General features: G+C 64.5%; 2 protein-coding genes across 2 annotated transcripts in view; both read left to right on the plus strand.

Moving 5' to 3' along the window:
* The first annotated feature begins 56 nt into the window (after window positions 1-56).
* TMEM127 (transmembrane protein 127) lies at window positions 57-6,420 on the plus strand. Its single transcript, XM_068156621.1, has 3 exons — window positions 57-386; window positions 3,620-3,784; window positions 5,406-6,420. The coding sequence occupies exons 1-3, from the start codon at window positions 137-139 to the stop codon at window positions 5,711-5,713; spliced, it is 723 nt and encodes a 240-aa protein (XP_068012722.1). The 5' UTR covers window positions 57-136; the 3' UTR covers window positions 5,714-6,420.
* A 4,020-nt stretch (window positions 6,421-10,440) lies between these two features.
* Window positions 10,441-16,573, plus strand: part of LOC137450022 (uncharacterized) — a 7,280-nt gene continuing 1,147 nt past the window's right edge. The window contains exons 1-2 of the mRNA XM_068156154.1: window positions 10,441-10,868; window positions 13,648-13,767. Of these exons, the coding sequence (XP_068012255.1) occupies window positions 10,441-10,868; window positions 13,648-13,767 (548 nt within the window). The remainder of the gene's footprint in view (window positions 10,869-13,647; window positions 13,768-16,573) is intronic.

Here is a 16,573-nt window from a genome sequence, read left to right on the forward strand (position 1 = left end):
GCGGCGCCAGCCGGAAGCGGAAGCGGCGCCAGCCGGAAGCGGAAGCGGCGCAAGCCGGAAGCGGAAGCGCCGCCGCCGGAAGCCGAGGCGCCGGGAGCCGGTGCCGGGGCGGGGGGGAGCCGCGCAGCCGGGCGGGATGTACACCCCGGGCGGGCCGGGGCTGCCCGGCGGCAGGCGGCGGGGCCGCGGCGGGGCGGCGGGCGGCGGCCTGCCCAAGCAGCCGGAGCGCAGCCTGGCCTCGGCGCTGCCCGGGGCGCTCTCCATCACGGCGCTCTGCACGGCGCTGGCCGAGCCCGCCTGGTTCCGCATCCACGGCGGCACCTGCGCCCGCCAGGAGCTGGGCGTCGCCGACGTCCTGGGCTACGTCGATCCCGAGCTGCTGCGAGGTGAGGGCCGGGGCGGGAGGGCTTGCGCCGGCTCTCCTTCGCCAGCCGTCCCCCACCTTCCTTGACTGGCCGTCCCCTTTCGCCTCTCGTCCCCTTCCCCCCTTCCTTCGCCGGCCGTCCCCCTTCCCTCCCTCCGTCGCCGGCAGTCCCCTTCTCCCCTTCCTTCACTGGCCGTGCCTTTTCGCCGCCGTCCCCTTCCCTGCTGCTCGGAGGGTGGCCCCGAGCCTCCGCTGCCCCAACCACCCCAGTCCCGGCTCCCTGGTGGTCTTTATTGGCCCTTGGGATGTGCTGCCCAGGCAGGTGGTGGAGTCCCCATCCCTGGAGGCGTTCAGGAAGAGCCTGGCTGAGGCACTCGGTGCCATGGCTGAGCTGATCAGATGGTGCTGGGGGAGAGGTTGGACTCAAGATGATCTCAGAGGTCTCTCCCAACCTGGTTAATTCTATTCTGCTGTTACTGAAGTGTTGTCCTCTGGCAGCACCCTAGGGTGCCGATTTCCAGCCCTTTGTGCCTCAGTGCTGCTCAGGGCTCTGCTGTCAGCACTGAACCTGTGGGGGTTGGGGCAGCCCCAGGGCTGTCAATCCCTCTGGGAGAGAGGAGCAGAAGTGGTGTCCCCAGATGATCTGCTGAGCTGAGGGGGAGATGAATGCTGGCAGCAGGGGCTGGGTGTCCTCACCAGCAGGGGTTGGGCTTCAACCAGGGAGCTGATGGAGGTGAATCCTTCAGCCACAGAGTTTGGGTCCCAGGGAAGGGTCTGGAGAGCAGGGGGAGCTGAGGTTGTTGGGCCTGGAGGAAAGGAGGCTGAGGAGAGACCTGCTGGCTCCCTACAGCTCCCTGAGAGCAGGCTGGGGGGGAGATCTCTCCTTCCAAGGGGGGAGACAAGAGAAAACAGGCTCAGATTGCACAAGGGGAAGTTTGGGTTGGACATGAGGAACAATTGGTTCCCCTTGAGGGATTGTCAGTGCCTGGACCACTAGATGGATAAGGAACTGGCTTGATGGCCGCACCCAAAGAGTGGCTGCCCATGGGTCCATGGCCCAGTGGAGGCCAGTGACAAGTGGAGTCCCTCAGGGATCAGTCCTGGGACCTGTCTTGTTCAACATCTCTGTGGGTGCCATGGACAGTGGCACTGAGTGCACCCTCAGCAAGTTTGCTGATGACACCAAGCTGTGTGGTGCAGCAGACAGCTGGAGGGAAGGGATCCATCCAGAGGGACCTGGACAGGCTGGAGAGGTGGGCACAAGCCAACCTCATGAGGTTCAACAAGACCAAGTGCAGGGTCCTGCATCTGGGTCGAGGCAATCCCAGGCACAAATCCAGGCTGGGCAGGGACTGGCTGGAAAGCAGCCCTGAGGAGAGAGCCTTGGGGGTGCTGGGGGAGGAGAAGCTCACCAGGAGCTCTCAGTGTGCACTTGCAGCCCGCAAAGCCAATCAGACCCTGGGCTGCAGCAGGAGAAGTGTGGCCAGCAGGGCAAGGAAGGTGATCCTCCCCCTCTACTCAGCCCTGGTGAGACCCCACCTGGAGTACTGTGTCCAGTTCTGGAGCCCCTATGACAAGAGGGATGTGGAGGTGCTGGAAGGTGTCCAGAGCAGGGCCAGGAGGATGAGCAGAGGGCTGGAGCTGCTCTGCTGTGAGGACAGACTGAAGGAGTTGGGGCTGTTCAGTCTGCAGAAGAGAAGGCTCCGAGGTGACCTCATTGTGGCCTTCCAGGATCTGAAGGGGGCTACAGGAAGGCTGGGGAAGGACTGCTCAGGATCTCAGGGAGTGATAGGACTAGGGGGAATGGAATGAAGCTGGAGGTGGGGAGATTCAGGCTGGAGGTGAGGAGGAAGTTCTTCCCCATGGGAGTGGTGAAGCCCTGGAATGGGTTGTCCAGGGAGGTGGTTGAGGCCCCAGCCCTGGAGGTGTTTAAGGCCAGGCTGGATGAGGCTGTGGCCAGGCTGATCTAGTGTGGGGTGTCCCTGCCCATGGCAGGGGGCTTGGAACTAGATGATCCTTGTGGTCCCTTCCAACCCTGACTGATACTATGGTACTATGATTCTATGAACAGGCTGCCCAGGGCGGTCCCCATCCCCGGAGGGGGGTTTCAAAGCCTCAGAGCTGTGGTGCTGAGGGCCATGGTTCAGCCCCAGCCTTGGCAGGGTTAGAGAATGGTTGGACTGGGTGACCTTGAAGGGCTTTTTCCAACCAGAACACCTCCATGGGGCACTGCATGCATGGGACCACAGCACTGCTTTGCTTGGCAAAGCCCTTCAGGGTCATCCAACCCAACCATCCACCTCCTGCCACCATGGACATCAAACCCTGGGGCTGCTTCCACCCCAGCAGCTGGGGACACACAAAAGAATTTTCCTCCCCCCAGCTTCCTTCTTTTGGCTTTAGTCTCCCTGCTCCCAGCCCCACAGAAGCTGAGAGGGTGGCCTTGAACCTCAGGAGACTTCCAGTGCCAGCTGTGGAGCCACTTAGGGATGGGCACAGCCCTTGGGTGCTTGGATTTGGTGGCTTGGAGGGGCCTGGAGCAGCCCTGGGAGCAGCAAAGGCTGAGAGCCCTGGGGCTGAGAGCCTGCAGAAGAGCAGCCCCAGAGGGCAGCTGAGCAATGCTCAGCAAGAGCCAAAGGAGCTGTGGGGGGCAAGAGGCTGGGGCCAGACTCTGCTGAGTGGTGCCCAGGGCCAGGCCAAGGGGCACAAAGTGGCAGCCAGGAGGTTCTGTTTGCCCCTGAGGAGAAAGTTGTTTGGTGTGAGGGTGCTGGAGGCCTGGAGCAGGCTGCCCAGAGAGGTTGTGGAGTCTCCTGGTGTGGAGAGCTTCCAACCCCCCCTGGGCACTGTGCTGCTGGGCAAGCTGCTGGGGATGCCCCTGGTGGGGCAGGGGGGGTTGGGCTGGGTGAGCTCCAGAGCTCCCTTCCCATCCCCAGCAGGTTGGCACTGTGAGGGTCTGTGCCAGTTGGCATCTGGGTGTCCCTGTGGCTTTTAATTCACAGTTCCCAAACCAAAGTCTGTGCCCAGGCCAAGTGCTGCTGCCCCCTGGATGGGAGCAGAGCAAAGGGAGCTATGGGATCCTTGGGTGGTCTGGGTTGGAGGAGCCCTTCAGGATCCCCCACTCCCCCCCCCAGCCTGGTGCTCAGCCACCTCCCTCAGCACCAGCAGCAGCAACCAGCTGGGGAGGGGAGGGGGGTGAGGGGGGAAGGGAGTTTCCTGGTGCTCAGCTCCTGCCTTTCTCTTTCCCTTTCCCCCCAGATTACTGCATGAACCCCCAGACAGTCCTGCTGCTCCGGGTGATTGCTGCCTTCTGCTTCCTGGGCATCATCTGCAGCCTCTCAGCTTTCCTGCTGGATGTCTTCGGCCCCAAGCACCCAGCCCTGAAGATCACTCGGCGCTACGCCTTCGCTCACATCCTCACAGGTCAGCAGAGCCCCCCCCTGCCAGCCCAGACCCTCACAGAGCCCCTCACAGAGCCCCCTGCCAGCCCAGCTCCTGCCAGAGCTCCTCACAGAGCCCCCTGCCAGCCCAGCCCCTGCCAGAGCTCCTCACAGAGCCCCCTGCCAGCCCAGCCCCTCACAGAGCTCCTCACAGAGCCCCCTGCCAGCCCAGCCCCTCACAGAGCTCCTCACAGAGCCCCCTGCCAGCCCAGCCCCTCACAGAGCTCCTCACAGAGCCCCCTGCCAGCCCAGCCCCTCACAGAACCCCAGAATTCTCAGCCTTGGAAGGGAGCTCAAGGCTCAGCCACCTCCAACCCCCTGCCATGGCCAGGGACACCTCACACCACAGCAGGTTGCTCATAGCCACCTCCAGCCTGGCTGCAAACACCTCCAGGCAGGAGGCTGCCACCACCTCCCTGGGCAACCTGTGCCAGGCTCTCATCACCCTCATGAGGAACAACTTCTTCCTCACAGCCAATCTCAATCTCCCCACTTCTAGTTCTGCTCCATCTCCCCCCAGTCCTATCCCTCCCTGACACCCTCCCAAGTCCCTCCCCAGCTTTCCTGTAGCCCCCTGCAGATCCTGGAAGGCCACAATGAGGTCTCCTCAGAGCCTTCTCCTCTCCAGCCTGCACAACCCCAACTCCCTCAGTCTGTCCTCACAGCAGAGCAGCTCCAGCCCTCTGCTCCTCCTCGTGGCCCTGCTCTGGACACCTTCCAGCACCTCCAGACCCTTCCTGGCACAGAGGCTCCAGAGCTGGCCTCAGAGCTCCAGCTGTGGTCTCAGCAGAGTGGAGCAGAGGGGCAGAATCCCCTCCCTGGCCCTGCTGGCCACACTTCTCTTGCTGCAGCCCAGGCTCTGCTTGGCTCTCTGGGCTGCAAGTGCTCACTGCTGGCTCCTGTTGGGCTCCTCTCAGGGCACCCCCATGTCCTTTTCTCAAGGGCTGCTCTGCAGCCAGTCCCTGGCCAGGATCATCAAGATCACCCAGTTCCAACCCCCTGCCACAGGCAGGGACACCTCCAGGATGCTCAAGGCCTCATCCAACCTGTTGGACCTCCAGAGCTCTGCAGGCTGCTGTTGGCCTGGCTGAGCTTTGGGAGCTGCCTTCCAGCCTGGACCCTTCTGTGTGCTCCAGAGCTCTGCAGGCTGCTGTTGGCCTGGCTGAGCTCCAGAGCTGCCTTCCAGCCTGGACCATTCTGTGTGCCCCAGAGCTCTGCAGGCTGCTGTTGGCCTGGCTGAGCTCCAGAGCTGCCTTGAGCCTGGACCCTTCTGTGTGCTCCAGAGCTCTGCAGGCTGTTGTTGGCCTGGCTGAGCTCCAGAGCTGCCTTGAGCCTGGACCCTTCTGTGTGCTCCAGAGCTCTGCAGGCTGCTGTTGGCCTGGCTGAGCTCCAGAGCTGCCTTCCAGCCTGGACCATTCTGTGTGCTCCAGAGCTCTGCAGGCTGTTGCTGGCCTGGCTGAGCTCCAGAGCTGCCTTCCAGCCTGGATCATTCTGTGTGCCCCAGAGCTCTGCAGGCTGCTGTTGGCCTGGCTGAGCTCCGGAGCTGCCTTCCAGCCTTGTCTTGGGGGGGCTCACTGAGTGTCTCCCCTCTCTCTGCCCTTCAGTCCTGCAGTGTGCCACTGTGATTGGGTTCTGCTACTGGGCCTCAGAGCTGATCCTGGCCCAGCAGCAGCAGCACAAGAAGTACCACGGCTCCCAGGTCTACGTCACCTTCGCCGTCAGCTTCTACCTGGTGGCCGGGGCCGGCGGCGCCTCCATCCTGGCCACCGCCGCCAACCTCCTGCGCCACTACCCCACCGAGGAGGAGGAGCAGGCCCTGGAGCTCTTCTCTGAGATGGAGGAGAATGAACCTTACCCAGCTGAGTATGAAGTCATCAACCAGTTCCAACCTCCCCCGGCCTACACCCCCTGACGCCGCCGGCCCCGCGCCGCCAGCGCCGCCGCCGCCTCCTCCTCAGCGTCTCCTTCAGGCTCTTCTGACCTCCCTCCCCCCCCAGCAGAGGGCAAGGAACTCTGGGTGGGTTTTATTTAGGGCCAGATCGTCAATTTTTATGTTGTTGGGGGGGGGTGGGGGGCGTTGTCTGGTCCAGCTTCACCTTTGTTGTCTCGGCTGCCGAGGCGGTGAGCTGGGAGCCCTGCCCCGACCAGGGCAGGCATCGCCCTCCCTGCCCCCTCCCCACCTCTCTTTTCCCCCCCTCCACCCCCAGGGGTGGGGGGGGAGCATCCTTCCCCCCTCCTCCAAGCAGCTGGGGAAAGCAGCTGGCCCAGGACAGCACAGAGGTGGGAGAGGAGGGAAGCAAAGCGACCCCCAGCCCAGCGCCGCCCCCCCCGGGAGGGCTCTGCACTTTAGTTCAGGCTCTGGAAGTCTGGGGAGGGGGAGGGAGAAGGGACGGGGGGGCATACACCCCCAGACACACACCCACACACACACACAGAGGGACAGTCTGGGGTCTTGGCACTGCTGTAGATCTCCCCCCACCCCAGTTCTGGAAGCAGGTAGGATCCCTGGAAGCTCTTCCCAGCCCTGCTGGGGGCTCCCCCCCTGCTGCAGGCACAGAGCAGCGAGGGGCAGGAAAGGCTGAGGCGTGAACAGGCTGGGGGGGGGGGGGGCAGCAGATCTGGGGGAGGGTCAGCAGATCTGGGGGGTGTTAGCAGATTTTTTGGGGGGGTCAGCAGATCTTGGGGGGGTCAGCAGATCTTGGGGAGGGTCAGCAGATTTGGGGGGGTTCAGGAGACTTTTGGGGGGATCAGCAGATTTGGGGGAGGGTCAGCAGATCTTGGGGTTGTTAGCAGATTTTTTGGGGGGTCAGCAGATCTTGGGGGGGGTCAGCAAATCTTGGAGGGGATTAGCAGATTTGGGGGGGTCAGCAAATCTTGGAGGGGATTAGCAGATTTGGGGGGGTCAGCAGATTTGGGGGGGTCAGCAAATCTTGGAGGGGATTAGCAGATTTGGGGGGGTCAGCAGATTTGGGGGTGTTAGCAGATTTTTTTGGGGGATCAGCAGATCTTGGGGGGGTCAGCAGATCTTGGAGGGGGTCAGCAAATCTTGGAGGGGGTCAGCAGATTTGGGGGGGTCATCAGATCTTGGTGGGGGTCATCAGATCTTTGGGGGGTCATCAGATCTTGGTGGGTGTCAGCAGATCTTTGGGGGGTCAGCAGATTTGGGGGTCAGCAAATCTTTGGGAGGGTCAGCAGATTTTGGGGGGGAGTCAGCAGATCTTGGGGGGTCAGCAAACCTTGGTGGGGGTCAGCAGATCTTGGGGGGGGTCAGCAGATCTTGGGGGGGGGGGGGTCAGGAGATCCTGGGGAGGATTTTAGCACATCTGAAGGATTTTAGCCAATTTCCAGGGGGGGTTGAGGAACCCTTTGGGTTTCAGCTAATCTTGGGGGGGGGTGGAGGACAGAAAATCTTGGGGAGGGGTTGACCAACTCTTGGGGGGGTGGGGTTAAGCCAAGACCAAGCCAGGCCTGGGCTCAGTGCCAGCTCCTGCTTGAGCCCAGCTCTGCCTTGTGGCTATTATGCAAGTTCCTCCTGCCCCCCACCCCCTCCCCAGCCCCCCCCAATTCCCATCTCCCTCTCCTGCTGTTTTGTTTCCCTGTCGTCCCCCCCCCCCCCCCCCCCCCGTTTTTATCTCCCTGATCTTTCCCTTCTGCTCCTGGTTTTATTCTTCCCACCCCCCATGCCAAGAGCCCTGAGAGCCTCTGGAGCAAACCCTTCCCTGCCTGGAGAGCTCAGCCCAGCCCAGGAGGCAGCTGCTGGGGACAGGCCCTGGGATCTTTTGTTTTGGGGGTGGGTTAAAGGTTGTTTAACACAAATCCAGCAGGAAATTCCACAGCCCCCCATTCCCCCCCCCTTCCAAGAGAGCAAATCCAGCAGGAACTTCCCCTCCCCTCCATGGGATGAGGACAAGGCTGGGGTTGATCTCTCCCTTTCCAGGGCAGGAATCTTCCTCCTTGGGGATTTCCAAACCATTCCCAAGAGCTTCAGCCCCAACTGATTCTTCCTGCTGGGCTCTACCACCCCCCCAGTCCCACTTCCCTCCTCCCCCCCTTCCCATCCCACTTCCCTCCTCCCCCCCTTCCCATCCCACTTCCCTCCTCCCCCCCTTCCCATCCCACTTCCCCCCCCTCCCCCTTCCCATCTCACTTCCCTCCCACTTCCCTTCCCATCCCACTTCCCTTCCCATCCCACTTCCCTTCCCATCCCACTTCCCTTCCCATCCCACTTCCCTTCCCATCCCACTTCCCTTCCCATCCCACTTCCCTTCCCATCCCACTTCCCTTCCATCCCACTTCCCTTCCCATCCCACTTCCCTTCCCATCCCACTTCCCTTCCCATCCCACTTCCCTTCCCATCCCACTTCCCTTCCCATCCCACTTCCCTTCCCATCCCACTTCCCTTCCCATCCCACTTCCCTTCCCATCCCACTTCCTTCCCATCCACTTCCCTTCCCATCCCACTTCCCTTCCCATCCCACTTCCCTTCCCATCCCACTTCCCTTCCCATCCCACTTCCCTTCCCATCCCACTTCCCTTCCCATCCCACTTCCCTTCCCATCCCACTTCCCTTCCCATCCCACTTCCCTTCCCATCCCACTTCCCTTCCCATCCCACTTCCCTTCCCATCCCACTTCCCTTCCCATCCCACTTCCCTTCCCATCCCACTTCCCTTCCCATCCCACTTCCCTTCCCATCCCACTTCCCTTCCCATCCCACTTCCCTTCCCATCCCACTTCCCTTCCCATCCCACTTCCCTTCCCATCCCACTTCCCTTCCCATCCCACTTCCCTTCCCATCCCACTTCCCTTCCCATCCCACTTCCCTTCCCATCCCACTTCCCTTCCCATCCCACTTCCCTTCCCATCCCACTTCCCTTCCCATCCCACTTCCCTTCCCATCCCACTTCCCTTCCCATCCCACTTCCCTTCCCATCCCACTTCCCTTCCCATCCCACTTCCCTTCCCATCCCACTTCCCTTCCCATCCCACTTCCCTTCCCATCCCACTTCCCTTCCCATCCCACTTCCCTTCCCATCCCACTTCCCTTCCCATCCCACTTCCCTTCCCATCCCACTTCCCTTCCCATCCCACTTCCCTTCCCATCCCACTTCCCTTCCCATCCCCACTTCCCTTCCCATCCCACTTCCCTTCCCATCCCACTTCCCTTCCCATCCCACTTCCCTTCCCATCCCACTTCCCTTCCCATCCCACTTCCCTCCCTCCTTCCCATCCCACTTCCCTCCCTCCTTCCCATCCCACTTCCCTCCCTCCCCCCCAATCCCACTTCTTCCCTCCCCCCCAATCCCACTTCTTCCCTCCCCCCCATCCCCACTTCTTCCCTCCCCCACTTCCCCCCATCCCCACTTCCCCCCCTCTCCTATTCCACTTTCCTCCTCCCTCCTCCCTTTTCCCCCTCCCCCAGCCCTGCACCGGCTATGCAAAGAGCTCCGGGAGCCGTGGGAATGGGCAGCTGGGATGGGGAAAGAGCCCTGGGGAAGCTCCGGGGAGGGAAATCGACCTCGGGAAGCCTCCGAGGAGGGAAATCCACCTCGGGAAGCCTCCGGGGAGGGAAATCGACCTCTCCAACCCCCCCTGCGGGGTCGGCCGAAAAGATGCAGAGCGGCGCTGGGGGGAGGGGATTCTGGGGGGGCAGGGAGGGGGGCGGAGCTGTGGGCCTCCTCTTCCTCCTCCATCCTGCCTTCCTCGGCCAAAGGAGAATGCTCCCAGCAGAGCCAGCTGGAAAACGGTTGGGAACTCCCCCGCCCAGGGACTCGATATGCAAAGGGGAGGAGGGGGCGGGGGGGGGGGCAGGAGTGTAAATAGTTTGGGCACCCCCAGACTGCATCCTGGAGAAGAGCCGCCCCCCCCCCCCCCAAAATAAAAGACAAAAGAGGTCTTTGCCCCGCAGCCCCACTGGTGCAGCTCAGTGGAGGCCCAGGAGGAGCATGGGGGGCTGGGAGGGGTCGGGGGGGTTGGGGTTCCCCCCCCCAAACTATGCCAGAGGAAATAAAAGGGGTGCAAAGAGCTGGGCCTGGGAGGCTGTGATCTGTTCTGGGAAAGGGGGGGAGGGGGAATGCTCATTGTGCTGCACCCCCCAAACCCAGCCCTGCCTCCTGCCCCGCTGTCCTGCACCCCCAAACCCAGCCCTGCCTCCTGCCCCTGCTGTCCTGCACCCCCAAACCCAGCCCTGCCTCCTGCCCCCACTGCTCTGTGCCCCTATAACCATCCCCACCTGCACCACTGCACCCCAATAACCAATGCTGCCCCACTCCTACACCCCACTAACCAGCCCCACCTGCACCTGCACCCCCAGTAACCCCCTGCCCTGCACCCAGTAACCTCCTGCCCTGCCCCCAGTGACCTCCTGCCCTGCGCCCGCTGCCCGGCGCCCTTCGCCCCGCCGCTGGGGGCGTGTCCTGGTCGCGCCCCGCCTCTCGCCCCGCCCACCACCCCCGCCCACCCCCGCTTCTGCCGGCCAAGCCCCGCCCCGCGCGCCCTCCTGCGCCCCGCGCGCCCTTGCCCTCCCCTCTCTCCCCTCCGCGAGCGTGCCGGGGCGGGGCTTTCCCCTCTCTGCCGCCCGCCGCCCAATCTCCGAGCGGGGAGGTGAGGCGGCAGCCAATGGGGAGAGCGGCGCAGCGCGATGACGCAAGCAGCGCGACGCGGGCGGCCCGCGGAGGCGGCGGCATGTTGCTGCCCCGGCGGCCGCTCCCCGGCCTCCTCGCCCGCTGCGCCCGCCTCGACTCCTGCCCGCCCGCTGCCGGCGAGGCTTCCGCTGCCGCCGGGGAGCGGCGGGGCCCTGCTGGGCCTTCTGGCGCGGCAGTGCGGCTGCCTAACCGGGCAGAGGGCGCGGAGGGCCCGCCGGGCCTGGTACCGCCTTGGCGGTGGGGACGGGGCGGCGGAGAGGGCTCGGCGAAGCGGCGGAGGAGGAGGAGGAGGGTGGTGGTGGTGGTGGTGGCGGGGGTTGCACCGAGGCCGCCCCGCCTTCGCCGCCACCGGCCGCCTCATGGCGACGCTGGCCGGCGTCTTCGTCTGGGACGGGCAGCGCATCGAGGAGGAGGAGCTGCAGCGGTGGGTGTGCGCCGCGGGGACCCCGGCACAACCCCCACCCCCCGCCTTGGGCGGCCCGAGAACCAACCCCCCCCCCCATCCCCCTCTCCAAATCCTCAGTGGCCCGGGAAATCCTCAAGCGCTCGGTGCCCGGCGCTGGGGAGGCCTCCAGATCCCCTCCGCCCCCCACCTGTTCCTTAGGGCCTGGGCTTCACCCCCAGATCCTCGGCCTCTCGCCTTCCCCAGCGCTTTTGGGCTCCTCGGACTCCCCGAGCAGCCCCAGCCCGCAGCGCCTTAGAGCCCAGAGCTCCCCCCGCCGCCCTCGGCAGGCTGTGACCCTCCCGGCCCCTCGGTGGCCCGGCGCTCCCCGCTCCCGGGGGGGCCTCCGGATCCCCCAAGCCTCTCAGATCTTCCCTTGGTCCTCAGGACCCCTTCCTAAAATCCTCGGAGGCCCAAAGTCCCCCAAAACTCCTTGTCCCCCTCTTCCCTAGGGTGCCCCCCCCAGCCTTCTGGGGTGCCCCCCGGCCCTCTGCAGCCCCTGCCCCCTATGTTGCCCTGGGACAGCAACCCTCAACTCCTCCCCTCCCGAGTGCCCCTCCCCACACACATTCCCTGGCCTGGGAGGGGGTCCCCAGCCTTTTGTCTTTTGAGGTGCTGCTTAGGGGGGGTGGTCCCTAAATCCTGGCCCTGCCTGCTGCACCCCCAGCAATCCCCTGAGACCCCTCCCCAATTCTCTGCTTGCTGCCTCCCCACCCTTGGGGGGGGCTCTGGGAGTGCAGCCCCCCTGCCCCAGGGCCTGTCCCTGCCTGCTTCCTCCTCCTGCAAACTCCTTGGGGTGCCCACTGGGTACCCCTCCAGTTCTCTGCTCAGTGTTCCCTATCCCAGCAGCTTCCTTCCTTCCCCCTCCTTCCTTCCCCCTCCTTCCTTCCCCCTCCTTCCTTCCCCCTCCTTCCTTCCCCCTCCTTCCTTCCCCCTCCTTCCTTCCCCCTCCTTCCTTCCCCCTCCTTCCTTCCCCCTCCTTCCTTCCCCCTCCTTCCTTCCCCCTCCTTCCTTCCCCCTCCTTCCTTCCCCCTCCTTCCTTCCCCTCCTTCCTTCCCCCTCCTTCCTTCCCCCTCCTTCCTTCCCCCTCCTTCCTTCCCCCTCCTTCCTTCCCCCTCCTTCCTTCCCCCTCCTTCCTTCCCCTCCTTCCTTCCCCCTCCTTCCTTCCCCCTCCTTCCTTCCCCCTCCTTCCTTCCCCCTCCTTCCTTCCCCCCTCCTTCCTTCCCCCCTCCTTCCTTCCCCCCTCCTTCCTTCCCCCCTCCTTCCTTCCCCCCTCCTTCCTTCCCCCCTCCTTCCTTCCCCCCTCCTTCCTTCCCCCCTCCTTCCTTCCCCCCCTCCTTCCTTCCCCCCCTCCTTCCTTCCCCCCTCCTTCCTTCCCCCCTCCTTCCTTCCCCCCTCCTTCCTTCCCCCCTCCTTCCTTCCCCCCTCCTTCCTTCCCCCCTCCTTCCTTCCCCCCTCCTTCCTTCCCCCCCTCCTTCCTTCCCCCCTCCTTCCTTCCCCCCTCCTTCCTTCCCCCCTCCTTCCTTCCCCCCTCCTTCCTTCCCCCCTCCTTCCTTCCCCCCTCCTTCCTTCCCCCCTCCTTCCTTCCCCCCTCCTTCCTTCCCCCCTCCTTCCTTCCCCCCTCCTTCCTTCCCCCCTCCTTCCTTCCCCCTCCTTCCTTCCCCCCTCCTTCCTTCCCCCTCCTTCCTTCCCCCTCCTTCCTTCCCCCTCCTTCCTTCCCCCTCCTTCCTTGGTGCTTTTGGGGTCCCTCCCTTCCCCCCCCAGCCCTGCACAAAAAGGGGCTGCCCCAACATGCAGGGGACAGCACTGGGGGCTGGGGGAAAGGTGTGAGGGGAGGACACCCAGAGCCCTCCACCCCACCCCCTCCCCACTTTGAGGGCAGCCCTTGGTGAGGTCTCCTCTGGCTGTAATTAAGCAGCTTGGGGGTGAGTCAGAGAGGGCTAATTAGAAGCTCCTGAGCAGCTTGGGGTGTTGCTGGGACACCCCCAAACATTTCCAGTGCCTCATCCAGGCTCCCCCCCCCCAGCCTTAATCACCCTCAGGGCTTCATGTAAGTAGCTTAACCCAGGGCTTAATTAAGTCTTGAAGCTAATTAACAGCAACCTCACAGCTCTGCCACCTCCCCAGGGCTTTGGAGGCTGATCCCAAACCCTTTCTGTGCTGGAAAGAATTCCTCCTCTCCCCCAACCCCCCTTCAGGAGGAGCTGCAGCCCTGAAGGGCTCCTTTGGTGCCCAGGACCAAGCCCAGGCTGCTGCAGGGCTGAGGATGAAGGCCTTGGGGTTTTGATCTCCTGCCCTTGGCTGCTTTGCAGCCTCCTCAGCTCCAGCAGCCCAGGCAGAGCTCCCTCCCAGCTCAGCTCAGCTCCAGCAGCCCAGGCAGAGCTCCCTCCCAGCTCAGCTCAGCTCCAGCAGCCCAGGCAGAGCTCCCTCCCCAGCCCAGCTCAGCTCCAGCAGCCCAGGCAGAGCTCCCTCCCAGCCCAGCTCAGCTCCAGCAGCCCAGGCAGAGCTCCCTCCCAGCTCAGCTCAGCTCCAGCAGCCCAGGCAGAGCTCCCTCCCAGCTCAGCTCAGCTCCAGCAGCCCAGGCAGAGCTCCCTCCCAGCCCAGCTCAGCTCCAGCAGCCCAGGCAGAGCTCCCTCCCAGCCCAGCTCAGCTCCAGCAGCCCAGGCAGAGCTCCCCTTGGGGAAGACTCTCACAGTGTCCCTTCCCTTTTTCAGCCTTTTCATGCCTTGCTTTCCCTTTTTTTTTCCCTTCTCTCCCCCAGACCCCCCTCAGGAGAGCCCCCCCAAAGCCCTCAGGAGAGCCCCCCCCAAAGCCCTCAGAGAAGCCCCCCCAAAAGCCTTCAGGAGAGCCCCCCCCAGACTGCCCTCAGAGGAGCCCAAAAGCCTCCTCAGGAGCCCCCCCCCAGACCCCCTTCAGGAGAGCCCCTCCTCTGAGGACCCCCCCCAGACTCCCTCAGAGGAGCCCCCAAACCCCTCAGGAGGTCTCCCCCTAGACCCCCTTCAGAGGAGCCCCCCTCAGGAGAGCCCCCAAAGGCCATCAGAATAGCCCCCCCAGACTCCCCTCAGAGGAGCTCCCCCCAGACTCCCCTCTGGAGAGCTCCCCCAGACCCCCCTCAGTAGAGCCCCAGATCCCCCTCAGGGAGCTCCCCCAGACCCTGCTCAGAAGAGCCTCCCCCAGGCCCCCCCCCCCCCCCCCAGGAGAGCTCCCACAGAACCCCTCAGAGGAGCCCCCAGACCCTCCCTCAGAGCAGTGCCCCCAGACCCCCCCAGAGGAGCCCAAAAGCCCTCAAAGGAGCCCCCCCCGGCCCCCCCTCCCCGGAGAGCTCCCACAGAACCCCTCAGAGGAGCCCCCAGACCATCCCTCAGAGCAGTGCCCCCAGACCCCTCCAGAGGAGCCCAAAAGCCCTCAAAGGAGCCCCCCCCGGCCCCCCCCCCCCCCCAGGAGAGCTCCCACAGAACCCCCTCAGAGGAGCTCCCCCAGGCCCCCACTCAGGAGCTCCCCCAGACCCCCCTCAGAGGAGCCCAAAAGCCCTCAGAGGAGCCCCCCCAGATCCTCCTCAGTAGAGTCCCCAGACCCCCCTGAGGAGAGCTCCCCCCAGACTCCCCTCAGAGGAGCCCCCCAAAGGCCATCAGAAGAGGCCCCCCCAGACCCTCCTCAGAGGAGCTCCCCCAGATCCCCTTCAGGAGAGCTCCCCCAGATCCTCCTCAGTAGAACCCCCCCAGACCTCCCTCAGGAGAGCCCCTAAAAGCCATCAGAGGAGCCTCAGGAGAGACCCCCGGGCCCCCCCCCCCCCCCCAGTAGAGCTCCCCCAGCCCCCCCTCAGAGGTCAGCCCCAACCCCCCTCAGAGAAGCCCCCAAAGCCCCCCAGGAGAGCCCCCAGCCCCCCTCAGAGGAGCACAAAAGCCCTCAGGAGAGCTCCCCCACACCCTTCAGAGGAGCCCCCCCAGGAGAGCTCCCACAGACTCCCCTCAGAGAAGCCCCAAAGCCCCTCAGAGGAGCCCAAGCCCCCCAAGGAGAGCCCCCAGACCCCCCCCCCCAGGTTGTTCTCTCTCCTGGAGCCAAGAGGGCAGCAGGAGGCTGTGCTGGGCCCAGGGTGAGGGCAAATGAGGCTGGAGATGAAGCAATCAGGCCTTGGAAACTACCCTGGAACCTCCCCCTGTCCCCCCCCTCCCCACCTCCCCTCTGCTCTGGGGCAGCTCTGCCTCCCTCCTGCCCTTCCCAAGAGCTTTGGGGGCCCCCTTGGTGTCAGCTTTCTGCCCTGCCCTTCCCTTCCCTTCCCCCCTCAGGCCCTTTCCCTCTCTCTTTTGGCCCTCTGCTGCCAGCCCAATGCCAGCCCCAGAGGTGCCAGGGGGAGCTGCCAGGCTGGGAGCTGGGTGGCAGCCAGGGGAGAGAGCAGCTGGTGGTGTCCCTCAGCCAGCAGCTGAGGAGGTTGGAGGGGGAGAGGGAGGTTGCAGGGAGACCCTCCTGGCTCTCTCCAGCTCCCTCAGAGGAGGCTGGAGCCAGGTGGAACCTGGCTCCAGCCTCCTCTGAGGGAGCTGGAGAGCCAGGAGGGTCTCTTGTGCCCTGAAGCCAGAGGAGGAAGTGGCCTCAGGTTGGCCCCAGGAGAGCTGAAGTGCAGCAGGCTGGCCTGGGGCTGCTCCTGATGTTGGTTGGGGTTGGATCTGGGAGGGGAGGAAAGGAAGGCTGCAGGCCCAGGCCCCTTCCTCAGCAGCTGGCTCCCAGCTCCTTGGGTGCTCAGCAGCTGGCTCCCAGCTCCTTGGGTGCTCAGCAGCTGGCTCCCAGCTCCTTGGGTGCTCAGCAGCTGGCTCCCAGCTCCTTGGGTGCTCAGCAGCTGGCTCCCAGCTCCTTGGGTGCTCAGCAGCTGGCTCCAGCTCCTTGGGTGCTCAGCAGCTGCATTCAGCTCCTTGGGTGCTCAGCAGCTGGCTCCCAGCTCCTTGGGTGCTCAGCAGCTGGCTCCAGCTCCTTGGGTGCTCAGCAGCTGCCTCCCAGCTCCTTGGGTGCTCAGCAGCTGGCTCCAGCTCCTTGGGTGCTCAGCAGCTGGCTCCAGCTCCTTGGGTGCTCAGCAGCTGGCTCCAGCTCCTTGGGTGCTCAGCAGCTGCATTCAGCTCCTTGGGTGCTCAGCATCTGGCTCCCAGCTCCTTGGGTGCTCAGCAGCTGCCTCCCAGCTCCTTGGGTGCTCAGCAGCTGGATTTAGCTCCTTGGCTCCTCAGGGAGCTGCCTCCCAGCTCCTGGGCTCCTCAGGGAGCTGCCTCCCAGTTCCTTGGCTCCTCAGGGAGCTGCCTCCCAGCTCCTTGGCTCCTCAGGGAGCTGCCTCCCCAGCTCCTTGGCTCCTCAGGGAGCTGCCTCCCAGCTCCTTGGCTCCTCAGGGAGCTGTCTCCCAGCTCTGTGCTCCTCTGGGAGCTGTGGGGAGGGGGACAGAAGCAGCAGGAAAAGCCTCCCAGTGCAGGCCCAAGCCCCTCAGCGCTGCAGCCTTGGCCCCAGCCTCCCAGGGCAGAGCAGGGCAGGTTGCTCCAGAGCCCTGAGCTGCTCTCTGGTGCCTGCAGCCCCTTCCAGGCCCTCCCAGCAGTGCTTGCAGTCAGGGATTACCCTGAAGCAATGAGCAGCAGGCAGCATGAAGGCCTCAGCTTGCCAAGCTGCAGGGCAGGTCCCACTGGTTCCAGCTCAGCTCCCAGCCAGCTCCTCCTGCA

The sequence above is a fragment of the Melanerpes formicivorus genome, unplaced genomic scaffold (genome assembly GCF_026170545.1).
Source record: "Melanerpes formicivorus ecotype bairdi unplaced genomic scaffold, bMelFor1.0.p_v2 SCAF_34, whole genome shotgun sequence".
Taxonomy (NCBI): domain Eukaryota; kingdom Metazoa; phylum Chordata; class Aves; order Piciformes; family Picidae; genus Melanerpes; species Melanerpes formicivorus.

Coding starts and splice junctions, on each gene's coding strand:
- TMEM127 (XM_068156621.1), top strand. CDS start 137: ATGTACACCCCGGGCGGGCCGGGGCTGCCCGGCGGCAGGCGGCGGGGC. Junction 387..3,619: donor CGATCCCGAGCTGCTGCGAG/GTGAGGGCCGGG, acceptor CTTTCCCCCCAG/ATTACTGCATGAACCCCCAG. Junction 3,785..5,405: donor CTTCGCTCACATCCTCACAG/GTCAGCAGAGCC, acceptor TCTGCCCTTCAG/TCCTGCAGTGTGCCACTGTG.